Raw genomic sequence first — 18,242 nt, 5'->3', positions numbered from 1 at the left:
AAGTTTTTTATTTAATTTTGAATTAATTCTTTATGTAAATTTTGTATTGAGAGGTTGTTATTTATTTTACTGTAATTTAATTAGTTTAATACGCTCTTTTGTTTTGTCTTACTATTTGTATTGAGGGTCCCTAATGATCAGCTTCGGCTGGATGGATCACCCTCATTAAAGATTGTTTAAATAAATAAATAAAATAAATAATAAACAAATACTATAATGTAAAAAATTCCAGGAATTTCATAGTGTTGCCTTTTATTGGATACATATGGCATGATATAAAATAAATGCTTTTATTATTATCTTTTTATTCAGGAACTACTCTGAGTTTCCAAAAGCAGCCATTGTGGGAAATGTAGCAGGGAGTGCCTGCATAGGCTTCATCTGCATCATCATTTTCATCGTAACCAATCCTAACTTCAAATTCCATTCCTACGAACATGTCGATAAGTTATAATCTCATTTTCCTACACATCTTTTACTACGTAAATGTTGTTTTGAAAAAGATGTATTGTTCTCATCTGGATTTTAACCAAAGACTCCTCAATAGAGGGATTTGGCAATGATTATTTACAGGCGGTCATGTGACCTAACTTGGGTATACATGAAAAACATTACAGTGCGAAAGCATAGGAAAAGATAATGTTATGGTTGTGAAAACAACCACCCATTTTTAATGTCAGAGGTAAATGGCTAGGAAAGGCAATATGATTGTTCAAAATAGTGTTTATTTACTTATCCTAGTGTTCTTCTTGATCCTTCATAAACATATAGCTGGCCCTAACATCGCAGCGTTGTTTGGGGGGGGGGGTCAATGACCATCATGCGTACCTTACCGTGCTGTAGATGTGCAGGGACCTAACCCTAACATTTGTCGAAAGATCTCAATGTTTGCTGCCAGCATTTTTTACAGCATTAGCAAACCATTAAGGCAAAATTCTTAAGTTTAATTTCCAAGCAATTTGGTATAGTTTACTGGGAATAATGATGATCTTTACAGCAATAACAAGGACAACCGCAATAGCAATCTCCATGTAAAACACCGCCGTGCCAGGCGACTGTTTATATCCAACACCCAAGTTAGGTCATGTGATGCCCATTGCCAAATCCCTCTATTGCAGCTCCTGTTGCTCTACCAACTGCTATAAAGCCAAATAAAGCCAAGCTGGTATTCTTCCGTTTGATTTTCCCATTAGGACATGTTTTCCTTGAGATTGATTGATTGAAGGAGAAATATCTCAATCTGTGCTCATGAAAATTACCATTCAGTTGCTCAGCACCTAAGTTTAATCTTTTGATTTTCTTGTTAACATGCTTCTCTGTGTTTTGTGGAATATGCAATTGTGATATCTATCTAAACATATGGTATGTTTGAGGTTTTTTCTTTTTTTCATCAGATCTACTTTAAACACAGAAGCTATTTTAGGGAATGTTGCAGGCTTGACAACTATCGCGTTCACTTGTATCATTGCTTATATAATCTACAAACCTGACTACTATGCCGATCGGTCGTTGACTTCTTGTAAAATGTTTTGCACTGGAGTTCAGTCAAATCAAGATCCTTTAGTAACGAAGAAGGGATGTAACAGCGACACTTTAAATGCTTGAATAAGCACTGCTCTTGAATAAGACTGGGGTGTTGGGTGGGGTGCAGACAGTGCAAGCGCTTCCCCCCCCCCCCCAAAAAAAATATATTAAGAAAATTAGTTTTTGTATAGTATTGTTGATATATTATTTTTATCATTATGAATATAGTATAGTAACATTTTTTGAAAGTATGAGAATGCAATTTCCAGTCATCTTGAGGTCCATCTTCTCAAAATTTTCGCACCTCAGCTCTAACCATGGTGATACTGAGGTGGTGTTGACGCTCACGCACCCCTACCGCCAATTCCTGTATCCGCCCCATCCAGCAAGCCATGCATGAAGGCCGCCCTCAAGAAAACAAAGCCATTCTATATAAGGCAGTGCTATGTTTATGAGATATTCATTTACGGAATGTAGCAGTGTGGTGCCTACTTGAGAGTACTATTACCTAATATGCTTTGATCATCAGGAAGCTATTAAACAACTGATTTCTCAGACCAGACTGAATAATACCATTTTTACAAGATAATTTATGGTAACTTGGAAAATGCTACTCTCAATAATTTGTAGAAAGCACCCCTCCCAAATACCTGCCACACTAGAGCCTCCAAAAATTGTTTGCCCTGCGGCGCTTAATTGGTCATTCGCTGTATTCTACATCCTACGCACAGATTGTGAATTGTATTTTATAAACAAGGTTTACTTTTTTCAGTAGATTACATGAAACACTCAATGTTATAGGATAAATAAGTTTTATTATTCTCATCAAATTTTATTAATATTCACGTTGCGATACATGTCACCAGCTTATTTCAGGGAGATATTTTTTCATTTGCAAAAAATGCAAACATCGTGGATTCTGGGAGGTTAGGAGATTTTTGCTTGCTCCTAATATTCAGGACACTCCAGCAACCTTCAAGAGACCACTAAACGTTTGAACCAGTTACCGTTACTTCAGTATCCAGAAATTTTAAATAGATGGGGCCCCCCCCCCAAGGAGGCACTTTCACAAATGGTGGTGTAGAGCACCTCAGCCCACCATTGTTGGGGCTGAGGTAAGAAAATTATGATGGCACCTCTGGATGGCTGGAAATGGCACTTTCCTCAGACTTAAATTTAAATACTTTTTTGTTTTCACCATTTTTTTTTTTAGTTTGAAAATTGTTTGAATCTGCCACTGAACTTCAGGGTTGTGATAATAGATTATTGGCGTTGTTATCTGTACTTTCAGTGTACTTAAATATTTTAAAAAAAGTGATTTGGTATTTTTTCAGTAACAAAATTGCAGTGTTTAATTTTATTTGCAAATAAGATGAAATGCAATTTGTAGCCAAGCTGTGTTTCTTATGTTTCCGATGTACTTAAATTACATCACAGTCTTCTTGGTTTTGAAAAAAATAAAAAAGAATTTCATTTTGCTTAGTAGATATTGTATAGAATAAAATCAGTTGGAAGTAAAATTTGTTTTTAAATTTGATTATTATTGAATAAAGTAAGATTGTATTTACTTGTTCATGATTAAAATCAATTAAGTAACAAAGAAGTAATTTGTAAAAGAATATAAAATTTGGTCATAACCATCACTGTACTTTTCGACAGGTTCATGGTCCTGTAACATTTAATTTTGCCTTTTATTTTTTCCCCTCTGCAAACAGTCATACAGTCTTAAAATACTGAGAACGAAATTCCACACAAAATCTGATATTGTCTGGGCCACAGTTTGGTAGTACAGAGCCATAGATGGGTTTTGCATACAGTGCACTAATATGTCTGACATAAGCTGATAACAATTTTTCAGTGAATTATGGTATGTTTCTTTCTTGATTATTCAAAGTGCATAGAAGTATTGTTTTATTACTATTTTACCTGTATTTTCTGCTATAAGACAGCATGGTTGTATTTCTACACAAAATTAAACTTCCAAATTTACCTCAGAATTTTATAGCAACTGAATATAAAATAGCTTGTGTGCTACTAATCTTCCAACTGTAACAATATGAGGTATACTGTTTGTCATAGAGATGCTAATACCTTAGTGTTTTTATTTATAGTGTCCATTTTCTGTGTAAAATTTGTTATGTTGCTTGTGTATTATGTTTGTATTTCTTCCTTGATTGAACGTATGTAGAAATAATGAAAAACAAACACTGCGTGTATGTGTATGAAATACATTAATGTCACAAATAAAGAGTTTTACTCTGTATTTGATTGTGGAATGCACAGCATTATCGTTACCACCAGTATTGTATTATTATTTTGTTATTACTTGCTTTTTAAGATATTACTGTCATTTGACTTGGGAATACTCAGTAAGACTGCAGTATCTTTTCTAGAGTTAGTAATGTAGGAAATACAGTAATAGGGAAAACTAGAAAAGGTTATATTATACTCAGCAAGTTTCCAGTGGAGGAGGCCCACATAGTGTAGTTCTCCCTCCCTGCGCTCACTCCTTTACTCTGTGAAGTGTTTGCACATTAAGTGTGAATGTCATGGTTTCCAATAAACTGTTTAATATTGCTATAAAATGGTCTGAAACAACCTATTTCATATATATTAGTAACCAGGTTTTACAATATAGTCACCCATGCAAGACCATTTCTGTAATCATGTTGTGTATAAAAAAAACATCACAACAGAGCAACTGTAGCTTGGATTGTTCATACAGTATTAATACAATTGTAGAATGTTGTGAATTGTGCATTCATAGGCTTATTGCTTATTGATTGTAATAATTATTAATGATAAAAAGTAATCTATTTGTATCTTAGTTATTACATTGCAAGTAGCAAGTATTAATTTTAAAACTAGCATTATTAGGCCTCCTAGATTGTCCAGTTATTAAAAGTGCTATATATACAGTATATCAAATATTATTACGTATCCGTAATCTAAGCAACTAAGTTGCTATGGTTATGGTCATGAATATTCATAATACTGTAAGTGTAATTTAAAAAAAAATCATATCCCATTAGTGATTCTCTTTCTATTGACCACCAGTCATTCATGAATATTCACAATGAGTGTTATGTTTATGTAATGTAGTGTTATGGTCATGAGCAAAATCATGAAGTCAAATATTTATGAGGTGTTGTTGACAAAGGCGCAATTCAACTTCTTTTGTGCAGCATAATTATGTATCCTTGATCTGCCAGTTGTTAAAAGTGCTATATAAATATCAAACATTATTACCATATTGCTTTGTTGAGTATAAAAATAATTGGCTTTCAAGCAAAGCTCTGGAGAAAAAAAAAAAAAAATTTGTTAATATCTGGAGAAACTTGAGGTAATAATAACCCAGTTTACCCAGTTTTTAAATTTCCAAATATTCATATAAAATTAGCCGTTCCCAATTAGGTGAGACTCTTTTAATACCTAGCAAACTCGCCACCCACCAATAATGATGATTTTAATAAAAATAACATTTATTTATTTTTGGCCAATTAGTGCATACCCACCACCACAAAAAAAAATAGACATTTTAGAAGAAAGTACTGCAAGTTTTTTTTCTTTTTTTAATATTCCCACCACTGCCTTGAAATTAAAAAAAAAATGTGTATATTTCTTAATAATAAAAATTTAAAGCATTAAACCAACTCATTACTATACTGTTAACATTCAATAAAACTTTATTCTTATTTTCGCGTCCATCTGGATGCTTATGGCAATTTTTTTTTTCTGCCTTCCTCTGAAAGAAATTGTAGTGTCGATGATCATGTACTGTACTGTAATGTAATGATGCAAAAAATGAAATAAACTCAACTGATCAATACAGGAGGTACACAGTGCACAATAGTGCCTGTTGATAACAACATGAATATTCATGTTTATTGGACGTCACTGTTGTAGTCATAAGTGAAACTTTTCTACATGTCACTATTAGTAAATCATGAATATTCAAATGATTTTTTTCTTACATTGTCATAATAATCAATTCAATAAATGGTTTTGACCAACATTTGTATTGGTGTAGGCATGTCTTTTTGGAGTTTCTGTCATACTAAGATCTCAAAATAATCAGTGGAACTACTGGTAACGATTCGAATATATAAAAAATAATAATAATATTTATAACATGACCCTGATCTTACCAGTCTGTCTTCCGTCAGAAGGCACACAACTGTCAATCCTAAAGTCATCATTTTACCTTCCCTGTAATTTTCCTATTCCCAAGAAGTTGCATACTGGCCAGTGGTATGTACTGTAAAAAGATCATGACACCTGCATCTTATAAAGTTCAACAGCAACCCCCCCCCCCCCTTTCTTTCTTTAAAACTTGAAATTAATTACTGTATGGTACTGTATGTACATTATCATGTGTAGAGTTGTCAATATCAAGGTCAAAGTTTATTTTTTCCAAATATGGAAATTAATAGTGGGTTTTGTAAACCAACATTTTTATTGACATGGCTGTATTTCCCCAATTGTCCCAAAGTGGGCCAGATTTTCATTCTTGTCTGATCCCTCTTCTCAGATCTAGCCAACAAGAGAAATGCTACCAGTTGTTGTTTTTCCTGTTATTTTTTTTTTTAACTCATAATTTTTTAACCACAGTATACTCTACTTAGGGCAGGGGTGGGCATAGAAATGGGATGGAGGGCTGAATTGAATTTTTGATTTGATTTTGTATTGACATTTTATGGTGAAAGCTTGATGTTACCAGTTTGTGCTTCAAGACTTACTGTATATGTACGGCATTATGCTTAGTTTAAATATTCTTTTTTACAAATGATTAGCATCTGCCTGGAATAACGAGGGTAGACGAGCTACACACATCCATTTTTCAACACTTTTGCTACATTGTGCTTTAAGGTGTCTAATATGCTTTGTATTGTGATAAATGTAAAAGATAACATGTATAAAAATATAGTATTTGATGTAAAGTCTTACAAGTTAGCATGACCACTTTCATTGCAAGAAATATTTGCATACAATCATAACATGCAAAGTAATCATTTAATGAAAAAATTCAATCTACAATTTGATCTACTGTAATCAAAAGATTAATTCATCAACATTGCATCAAATTTTGATATTTTACAGTGGCAGCAATCAATGCAAAAAAAATTCATAATTACCCAAAAATAAATTAGCACATATAATTTGATCATAACACACATCAGATGTTTTTTAAAACATAACATCAAATAGTATTGGTAAGCATTACTGTATTAATTAATGTTTTTTTCAACAAATACTGTAAATGTACTCTGTGTACAGTAATACTGTATACTGTAATAATCATGCATCATTCAGTTGATTATTAACATAATGTATTGGAAATAATAGTGACCTCATGAATACTTGAGAACGTAATATTTTGGAGGGAGCAGTGAAATGGGGAGGGAAAGGAAGTCCAGGCTTAAAAAAAAACAATTTAAAATAAAAGTTATGGACGAATCTGATTTGTTCTACACTCTTAAAAACATGTTAAAGCATCTCTTATTAGGCAACATGTTCTTTAATTATGGAAGTTGGGAATTATTATTTGTATAGAATATTAATAAAATGAAGCATTTTTGTTTCATGAGGCTGGAAGTAAAAACATTTGCTATGTTTTGTTATTTATGTCCCACAAAGGTAACAACTTGACTAAAGAAGTCTTAACTGACTATTTAAAATTATTAATTAGAAGCATTTATCCATGAAATAAAAAAATAATGTATGTATCTAGTGGTCGTAATTAGTCAGGCATAAAGTACAGCAACTTAATTGCTCCAATAGCCTGGTCATGTTTCAAAACATTCCAAGATCTGTCACGAACCTCAATTGCTCGTATTGTTGAAAACTGTAAAAAAGAACGAAAATAGGTATGCATTACCACCCCCTTCATCGCTATTTTGTGTATGTTTTCACTAGACTGGATGTTATAATAACTAATAATAATAACTATATTGTAACAGAGGCTAAGGTCCAGTGATCTGATCTAGAGGGGGTTGACCACTAACACATCAAAACAATTTTGGATTATATGCCTAGTGTGAAAATATGCATAAATCAGCTTACCCTCTGAACTAAATCACCTATGGTGGAATCTGGATGCACCAGGACCTCAAACCATAGCCAATCATACTTCACTTTGACTTTCACTGAAAAAGTGAATGTCATTGTATTTTTGAAACTTTCCTACATGCTTAAAATAAATTACAATTTTCTCAACGTTACTGCCTAAAAATGTAAATAAATTTTTCTTTCCTTTTTATCAAGTATTCCAAAATTGTGCAGGAAAGTATAATAATTTTTTTTTAATAAGTTTCTCTTACCTTTATCCATGCAATTAACCCAAGTACCAACACCACTGGTAGCACCACTAACAGCGCCATCGGTAGCAGCACCATCACCAGCAGCAAAACCAGCCCTGTTGGAAGCACCAGCTACAGGATCACACACTCCACTATTCACCGGTTGTTGCACTGCACACTAGTGATACAAGAAATTAAGATCAGAGTAAAATTGCACAATTCCTACAACTTCAATAAGAAACACAATATGCACACATTTTTTTTTTTTCATTTTAAATAAGCCAAGAATAAGTAAAGTATTAGTATTTTTATTAGTATTAGTATTTTTTAGTATTATTATTTTTGGGACATTTTCTTAGAAGGTTCATGTGAATTTAGGCACCACTTACTTTTAGATAATATTTTTGATGCATACCAGAATATTGAAATTTGTAACATATTTGATAACCATTGTAAAACATATTTAATAAAAGCAATGACTGAAAGAACTGAACTAATGAAAAACATTACCACCAATATTTAATTTTTACGTTATTTACTCTACTTATAAACTTATATTTTGTGTCATTTTTATTTATTTATTTACTTTATATTCTGTAATTGAATTTTATTTTACTTTTTTCTATCTTTTTTTTTTTTTTTGTACATTAAGTTATTCCTTAATTACTACAGAATAATGAGAGTATTTGTTTTTTTTTTTTTTAGTATTCCTGTTAGAAAACAAATACAAACACAAACAAGAATTGAATATCAACTTACTGACTCTTGAACAGGGTCATCATAGAAAGGAATGGTATGGCCACTTCTTACTACAAGTGAAAAGACAAACTTAATGATAGCAACAATTACAAAATTTACACTGAACCCAATTTATTGTAATAATAGGCCAATGATTTTTCTTTAAAATACAAAAAAGGAACAAAGTTAATAAAAAATTTCCCCAGATAATTAATTCAATAATTTATATGATATACAGGGTAGTCTATAAAAAAATAAAAACTAATAAATCAGAAAAGATGGTACAATAAATAGCCAAAGATAATAATTTAAAACAGTGATACAATGTGAAATTTAAAAAAAAGTGAGAAAATTTAACAACAAATATAAAACAAATTCAATGATATGTAACACCATATTATTTACCATAGAGATGTCACAAAAATTGAGTTAGGTAAAAAATGGCTTTTGCCTGAGATATACTGTAGCTTTTGAGATGCTATAAAAGAGGAGTAAGATGTATTTAAAATTTTTAACCTATATCTGATCTTTGACCACTCAAATTTCCACATGTATATGTATACAGCAGTTAGTTTGCTTTTGTTTGTTATTGCTCTGTTCATGTGTCCATCTACCCATGCGAATCTGCTCCATAATAGTTTATACATGATTCTTGTCTCTATAGCCCAAGTTTGATTTCTTTCCACATGTAAATCACAGTAGATACCCTTTGTATTTCTCTTTAGTAAAGCCACATTCCAGATATTTACAACTGCACTTCAAATTAGGACTACTACTACACACCGAAGAAGAAATATGCTATATAATGAAAAAGTTAGTAAGCACAGAAGATACCAAAAGCTGATCACAATCAAATTTTAACTGTAAATTGCTGAGAGACCATGGATTACAAGCAGTTTTCTGTGACTTTTTTGGTCTACCAGAATTTTTTTTTAAGACAGTATGTTAACATTGTTGCAAAAACAAGTGAAACCACACAAAAAAAACTTACTATTTTACACGTTTCTTTGCCAGGAACACCAATTGAAACTTTGGATGGCCAGTGGAAATACATAACATTTAATTTTAATTTATTTCAAACTAAGCATGGATTTATCATTGAAAGAAGAAAAGAAAGTGAGTGGTATACAACATATTATATGCTCTCATATTTATATTTTGTCCAATATGTTTTTATTTTTAATTTATTTAATATTGATAATAATGATATGTTTTTAAATGCTGTAAATACATATAAATCATTTTGTAAACAGGTGCCGACAGGTATGTATAAAAATAATAGTAATATTTTAACTGAAATTGAAGTGCAAAAAGAATTTTGAATTAAGTAGAATAACCCATCTTAGTTTGGTGTGTTTAGGTATTTTATGTTGTTTTGCTTGTATCTGTTAGAGTGGTGTTCTGTTCTCACCTCTTATTGATTTGATTGAATTTTGTATTTTGAGAATTTGTTCAATTTTAATAATAATAATAGTGTAGTTTTATATAGCGCACATATCCATCTAATGTAAGATGCTCAGGGCGCTTGATATGTGGACTAGGAACTCGATCAATGACTTTCTTCGCCCCTAAGGGTCCCTTTGTGTCTGTGCTACCCTGTACCCGGTACCAGCAACTCTCGTTGTCCACCACACTCTTGTCGTCCACCACAATTTTGTTGGAATAAATTGTCCGTTTTAATGAAATTGTTCTATTGTTTTAAAGTTCTTCTACTACTTGACTTCTGTTTCGGAGGTTTTCTGAATAATTTAAATTGAGATTAATTGAGAATGAAAATTTAATTTTGTAATAAACCAGATTTTTTTTCCCCAGATCCTTGAGTGAAATATCAGTAAGGCCTACTGCATGTGTTACTTCGTATAAACCAATCTTGTCAATTTTTACCCTCAACCATGGTGATTTCTTTTACTTTGTTTTTCATGTACTTTCATAGGATTCTAATTCATTCATTAGCATTGTATCATGAAACAATATTGGGAACATATACAACTACTGTTTTAATTACTTTTCTGCTGATTTCATATTATAAATGAATTATATTTGCATACCATGTGCATGTTAAAGTGTACAGTAGGGGATTGTCTCCCAGTGTACTGTGCAATCACCACCAGGAAGACCCCACTGGAAATAAGTCTTCTTCAGACTTTTGTGGGTTAAATCCATCCATCCACTCTTCAAACTCAAAATATTAAAAGAATCAAAATAGATCTAATGAAACTAAAACAAGAAAAATACCATAACAACAATATTATAGAGGGAGGAGAACAAGTAAACTAATGAAAATGCATGATATATGGCACTAATAGAAGATGGGAACAATACTACAAGAAAATGGTTTTAAAATACTTTAACTGTGCATGAAATCAAAGGAATCATTCACAGTCAGCAAAAACACAATTAAGAAAGCAAGATGAATCAAATAAAATTATTCTCCAAAGCCAATGCAAAAACAGTGAATAAAAGAGAATTCTAAAAATTAAGAAAATACAAAATAACAAAATGAATGGGAAAAACAGTAAGAGCATGACTAAATTAACTAAATCACAGTTGTTAAAGTGGAGGTGCTACAAAAAGGGAGTAGCATTTCAACACCTACCATTGTGCCACAACCACAAGGTTCCTGCCAATGTGTGTCACATGCCATGCAGTCATGTGATAGGCCCATATCAGTCTTTCCAAAAATCTGACAGACATACAGATTGGGAAACAAGTTTAAACAATTTGTTGAGGCATTTAGCCGGTATCCGACCTGTTTGTTGAAATCCAGTTTGCCAAAACCCAGTTTGTCGAGTCCACGGCCACTTTGCCGAAACTCATTTGCCGAATCTTGCAATCACCGTCGTACAAAAGTTCAGCATAATGTCCTTTTGGAAAATGGTGGGTGGGTCACGGGGGAGCTGTATTTATATACAAACTAAAAGGAAAAATACAGTAATCGTGAAACAACAATGCTGTAGGAAAACACATTTGAAGACATGGCTATCTTTAAAATTAGGAATGAAATGAATGATCAAGCATTGTATCCCCTTAAAAATCTCTCCCTGCGAACCCTACCAGGAATTTTTATGCCAGGGCCCTGGTTGGCCCGGTTGGCCCTTGATTCAGACCCCCCACCCCCCTCGGCAAATTTCTGAAGCCACAATGGCACATGTGTATAATTGTAGATTATTATAAATTTATTTCCTTTAGGTCTACATATCTTAGTTAAACTTTATGTATTTATTATAAATCTTGTGAAACCCTTTCACGAAGCTCTAAGGTACTGGGGTGGGTCCAGACATTTGCAGGAGAGGGTGCAGAAAGAAGGGAACTCCTGTAAAATTGAATGACATAAGTTTAAATGAATTGGGGAACATTCTTCTGACTTGCCACCCTACCATCTTAAAAGCCAACAATTAGCCTGAAAATTATTCTCATAAATTACCCTCCCTAACTCTCACCCCAAAAGAAAAAAAACCTGCTGACTATTTTTACCCAACATCTGTGCACTTTTTTGCCTGCTAAGAAGCACTCTAACATGTTAAGGGTGGTGCGGGGAGGGGAATACCTGGATGTCGACGATCATCTCCCCCTATGGATCCGCCCAGGAGTACCATTCTGTGAAGCTCAGACGGCCAAATGCTGCAAGTATTGCCATATATAACAGAATATTCTAAAGTATATATTGAATACTGCTATGGCTTTTACTATACAGTAATTATAGAAAGTTTAGCAAATTAATGTCAAATTTACCTTTTAAATAAAGAAAAATATGAGCCACTAATAATTTTGTTTATAATGTTAAAGCATGTAAGATAGACAATTGAATTATGAAGTACATGCTAAAATGGTTGTGATGAATGTAGACATTCCTTATTTGTTACATATATTTTATTCTGTTATATTTAGTGAACATTTATACATGTTTTTATCAGCCACACCCACTGAAGTGTTATATTCCACTTACCTACTACATACTGAATACTCTGCTGGTCCTTTCACTGCACTGTACTAACGTAATTTGAATAATGAATTCTCACATGTGCTGCTTTTGTAGCATGACAAGTCCTTGTCCAATATTTTGTAGATTTGTGTCATTGTAAAATAAATTTTTACGATATTTTGATGGACATAAATAGGAACTCAAAATATGCCAATAATGTTAGACATTTAAAAGAATGGTGTTTCGATATATTTTTTCCAGAGATATACATGGTCTGGATAAACATTTCCTCCTTACTCAAAGTAGTATATGAAGCTTATGAGACATTTTATCCTATATGCCTTTTTAATTAATTTTTTTGCTGACAGCTGAATTGTTACAAATCAAGTTTGCTCCATCTTGAACTTTATGCTGTTGGTAATACTTTACTGCTTTTAATTGACTTTCAGCAAACTGGGTTTCGGCAAACGAGGATTCATGGTTTTTAAGTCGACAAACTAGCATTCGGCAAACTTGGTTTTGGCAAAGTGGACTCGGCAATCTAGCATTTGGCAAACTGGATTTTGAAAATCTGGCCTAGATCCATTCAACCTGCACTAACTCTCAATCATATGTTGTTCAAGCAGCTCTGTTTTGCTCGCACAAATGCTTTGGATTATTATAAAAGTATACATTGATGAGACCTTATTTTATTAAATACTATCTGAGGTCTCTGTCCGACTGGGGCTTAACCTGTCCGCTGGGGGTTGAGGCCCTGCTCCCGCTGTTGATCTGGTGTCCACAATTGCATGCCAATGCCAATGAGAAATGATAGAGAAAATTTTTTAATGTTTCATATGTTTGCAGAAACAGCTGAGTAGCTAGGTAAAAACGTGCTCCAGTGCAAGATTGATTGCCGGGCCCTTGAATGTGAAGCGTCAATCACAAGAGCTGTAGGCCTCATTTATGGCTATTGGGTGAGGGAGGTGGTGCTGAGATTCATCTGTTTCACTGCTGGGGGTGGGGTCCAGGATTTGGAAATAGGGTGTTCCCAAGGAGAGACTTCTACAGTTGGAGGGTCTGAACACCTTGACCGCAACAGTGGTTCTGGCTGATGTACGAAAATTTATGATTATGATACCTCTCAGACTTAAATTTGCACTTCACATGGGCCTCTCCCAAATTTATAAATTTGTGGGTGAGCAGTTTTTGACATTTTTGTCCATAGTTACCAAGTTGGGAGGTGTTGCTGGCGGAGCCTGCACTTACCATGGTTGGGGCTGAGGATGGAAATATTAATTTTTAGCAACTGAAAGTGCTATTTCAGTTACTCCCCCCAAAAGAAAAAGAGAATCATACATACTGACCATGCGACTATTTTGTTTTTAATAGGAGGCCTACATTAAGTCAAATCACCTGCCTACATTAAGTAAAGGAAATAATAATGATTGTTTGTGCAATCCTAAGTCATTTAAAAAGTATTTAATAATTCAAGCAGACTTTTACAAATTAAATGTCAGTTATTGAAAACAAGTATGAGATTTCAGAAAAACTTCAGTGTTTAGGAGGATGGTGTGAGTGATTGATTGGGTCTGAAAACACAAGTCTCATATGCCAAATGCATGTGACTTGGTAGCTATGTGATAGTACATAGAATTTACATTGAAAATAAGCTGCTTTTTCAGGGAGGGGGATTGGCACCCATACCCCTTGATCTGCCACTTCTGAATAAAACCCTAACTTAATTGTGTATAAATGTACACCAAGTATGCAAGCAACTCTGTCAAGTTACTGTAGGTCTAGCAAAATGTACTTTTTTCAAATCTAATTCTGAAAACACAGTTAGTATACAATACAGTTAATGTACTGTATAATAATTAAAAACATGGTGGTTGGTCTCTTACCTAGTGGGTAAATTGTGTTAAGATCCACCTGTTGATTACTTTCTCTTTGTGGTACAGCACACTAGACATACAAAAAAGATTGAAAGACTGGTAAAGCAGAATTGAACCTTTGATAATGAGTAATTACATGCAGTAATCATAATATGGGTGTTGGTAGGTGTACAAATGTGTATTATGGATTATGAATATAGGTATATATTTAATTTATATTTACTTGATTTATATATTTAGTTTTATTCATTTTGAGGATGTATCGTTTTAGAGGTGCTTCTGTCTGTTGACATGTCCTTAAATTCTATTTTTTTATGTTTTGCGGTCTCCAGTGTAAAGTTGAATAACATAAAAATAATAAAAAATATATATTTTATGGGTTACGTATAAATATGTTACATGCTACCCTAATTTGTAATGGTAATAAAATGCTGTTTACAGACCAGAGTTAATGATGATAAAAGTGCACACTATGAAGATAACTATCAACAATAACAAGCTAAAAAGCATTGTTCATATAAAAAATAAAAGTTGACACTAGCATGATTCAATAATGATTTATCGTGTATATGATATCAGTGGGAAAATGATAAAATCGTTTTTACTACTACGATTTTATTGTTTTCCCATGATAATGTCATTTAATTTGATTTGTGAAAATAGTGTTTTTCGTATACATGATAAATCATTCGGTTACCAAAAAATGTTGATGCAAAACAACATCAAAACTTACCGATTCTCGAACAGCATTCCTCCCTGTAAGTGAAAAGACAACCAGTAGGATGTACAATCTAATTCAATACTTATTTGATAATGACAATAAAAAATTAATAAAATATAAAAGATTAAACTAAAAGACTTCAATTAAGACAACTCAGATTTGCAATTTGTTTTTAATGTAAATACATAAATATAAAATATTATATTACCTCCACCAGAAAGGTCATGTATTAACCAGTCTGCCAGTTTTTTTATGCTTTTATGTTTTTTTATGTTTTTTTATTTATCTGATGCATTTTCATTCCAAAATTTACTGTTTTCTAAGTGATTCAAAGAACATATAAAATTGTAAAAAATTTGTGTTTGATCTTTTATTTTGTGTTATTTTTGGTATCTATTACTGTGTTTTTCAAATTTGTGCTTTTACCTGAGGTCAACTGGTTACAGTTTTGCATAGTGGCCAGTATATTCAGAAGTTGTATTTCTTGCTGTAGCACCAAAGCAGCTATTAACAATCCTGTACACAAGTACCCATAGTAAATGGTATAGCTGAAATGATAAATAATAATAATAATAATAATAATAATGATAAATAAATAAATAAATTTAATAAATAAATGAAAATATAAAATAAAATAATAATAATAATAATAATAATAATAATAATAATAATAATAATAATAATAATAAGTAGACTTACTATATCTGTTGTGAAAACAGAACATAAGGTTTTTCCTTATTGATATAACTGATATCAAAATTAAAACAAAATCATATGTATAAACATTATTATGAAATTAATAAAAATGGTATGAAGATCAATCAATGCTACTAAGACTTGAACCAGCACTGCAGTGGTTTTGGTTTAGATGTGTAGAGTTTTAACCCGGCCGAGGTATGTGCAATTTAGTTTGTCAACCTTGCGTAAATTCATAGGTTAAGGGGCAAAAAATGTTCACTGTTCGAATGATAATTTTGCGTGTAACTTAGCTGTAGCTAGGTTGATATGCTTTAGAAAAAAGAAATGGCGTTAACATATGCTTAATTACCTGTTTATTAATATTCAAAATATGTAGAATGATGTCATATTTTGATATGCATATCTTTTATCAGGTCTCCCTCTACTGAAAGATCCCTCCAATTAAATACTACCTCCAAAGTAAAGACCAATTTTTTGTGGCCCCAAATTAACAAATGTCCTTTATCATTATTATTCTAATTAGAGACCAAGGCTGCTAAAGACCATGGAAACCCTGGTCCCACAAGTGGTCTTTAATTAGAGGGAGACCGGTGTATATGGTTTTTGCTTGGACATTTTTTGAAGAAGATCCAAGCATGGAAAGTGATCAAAGTGTTGGACAGAAAAAGCCTGTCCAAAAACAGGAAAACAGGATAGAAGAAGGAAAAAATCAAAGCAAAAAAATGAATTTTTCTGCTAATTCAGGGTGTGGGTGCTATTCCACTAGTACGTAAAAAATCAAACTGTATGATAAACCTAGGGTGAAGTTTTTTTTTGCAAAATACATATTACCTGGAGTAAGGTATGACCAATGCTGTGTTTGTGGTAAGTGTTTGGGTTAACTGAACTCACTAGCTTGCTAATGTGGCTGCTACAAAATCAAATCAATTTTAATATTACAATACAGGTATTAAACAACTTTTCTTACCAAAAGCACAACAACATGAAAAGTTTTAAAAGCAACATCTTGACTATTTGATAAAAAAGTGTCGGATCAAAACCACACCAGTTCCCTCCACCTCTACCAGTACCACCACTTCCACCTGTACCAGCATACTACAAATGAAAAAAACAGATGAAAAGACTGGCAAAATAAAGTGAATTGCACACAGTAATAAGGTATAGTTTTATATATAATTAGTACTCAAGGTACATGTTTTGGGCATGTACACATGTGTTCTGCAGACACATAAGCAGGGGTGCAGAGCTGCGAAAACACACCTCTAACACTCTCTAACATTCAAAAGGTTCACTTTTTACAGTGGCAGATTCAGGGCTGGGGAAGGGGGAAAGTCAGTGTTTGCCAGTAAATTAGCATTACCAATCATGAACTGAAACATTAATAAGTTATTGCTACATGTACTGTACTATATAACATACCATTACTGTATTGTTCTTCCTTTTAAATTCTGTGGTGAATTCTGCGTATGAGACATGGATTTATATCTACAGTATAAGACCAATTTTTACACTACACAAAATTGTTTTAGTTATCATTAAAACCCCCTCGCCTACTCAGATTCACAATTGATCTTCCACAAAATACTGAAATATTTTATATATTTCTTTAGTTTTACGGTTCTTGCATCTGACCACAAAATGGAGTAAAGCATACATCCAGGCCGTAGCCAGGATTTTCAAACAGTGCGGGACAATATCAGGGTAGATCCACTTTACGCATAAATTCAAACAATGTGGACCCATTTTACGCAAAAATATGAAAAATCTGGACCCATTTTCTTAAATTTTACCCATTTTAAGCTAAAAAGCTAAAATATGAGAAATCTGGACCCATTTTTCAAAAAGTGGACCCATTTTATGCATAAAATTACATAATTTGGACCCATTTAAGAAAAATTGGGGCTCATTCTTTGTGGACCTATTAGAAAAATTGTGTGGGACTGTCACCCCAATAGCTGGCTATTGCATTGTGCCCAGGTACCTGTGATTTCAATTGCTATGGTATGTTAGAGAAATACCAAAGCTACTCATAAAAAAACTAATTTTTTACTATGAAATATGAATTAGGTTGCCTGGTGTCATAGAAGCTGAAGGCTGTATCTAAAAATTCAGGTTTTACCTACCCACATCATGCTCAAATTCCAGTAAAAACTGTGCTTTAAATATCTATGGCCTTAGTTTTTTAACGTTTGTAAACTAACTGCGTCACAATTTCAATGGAAATTTACAGTGGAAATGGAGCTGCTTAAAAAAAATAGATTACAGAAATTAATTTATCATAATGGTATTTATTATTAAAAATAAACTATACTTATTATCAAAAATAAACTATACTCACTTATTAATTTTGGAAACTGTAATCTCCATGAGTATATATATAATACAGGTACAAACACTTTTGTAAAAACTATTGTATTTACGGTCAAGTAAAACCGAAGAACGTTTTCGTCATAACCGCGGTTGAT

At 32.6% G+C, this 18,242-nt stretch overlaps 2 protein-coding genes across 6 annotated transcripts in view; one reads left to right on the top strand and one right to left on the bottom strand.

The window, feature by feature from the left end:
• The window catches only part of LOC117125028 (cytochrome b reductase 1-like), a 13,169-nt gene extending 7,630 nt beyond the window's left edge, over positions 1-5,539 (top strand). For 3 of the 5 annotated variants that reach the window (XM_033271395.1, XM_033271401.1, XM_033271386.1), the window contains exon 5: positions 1,395-5,539. In XM_033271395.1, the coding sequence (XP_033127286.1) occupies positions 1,395-1,605 (211 nt within the window). In that variant the 3' untranslated portion in view covers positions 1,606-5,539. Of the gene's footprint in view, positions 1-312; positions 748-1,394 lie in introns of those variants that run through there. The other 2 variants (XM_033271419.1, XM_033271410.1) reach the window with 2 other exon arrangements.
• Positions 2,946-17,968, bottom strand: LOC117125058. The gene is made up of 9 exons (XM_033271430.1): positions 17,901-17,968; positions 16,745-16,872; positions 15,505-15,626; positions 15,091-15,113; positions 14,367-14,427; positions 8,583-8,632; positions 7,845-8,001; positions 7,588-7,670; positions 2,946-7,369 (listed from the first exon to the last, which is right to left on the bottom strand). The coding sequence occupies exons 1-9, from the start codon at positions 17,907-17,909 to the stop codon at positions 7,265-7,267; spliced, it is 738 nt and encodes a 245-aa protein (XP_033127321.1). The 5' UTR covers positions 17,910-17,968; the 3' UTR covers positions 2,946-7,264.
• Between the last annotated feature and the right edge of the window lie 274 nt (positions 17,969-18,242).

Source organism: Anneissia japonica, unplaced genomic scaffold (genome assembly GCF_011630105.1).
Source record: "Anneissia japonica isolate Jap-2015-1 unplaced genomic scaffold, ASM1163010v1 scaffold466_len1169948_cov191, whole genome shotgun sequence".
NCBI lineage: Eukaryota > Metazoa > Echinodermata > Crinoidea > Comatulida > Comatulidae > Anneissia > Anneissia japonica.
Note: the sequence above shows the minus strand (reverse complement) of the source record. Positions and strands in the feature narration are given on the sequence as shown.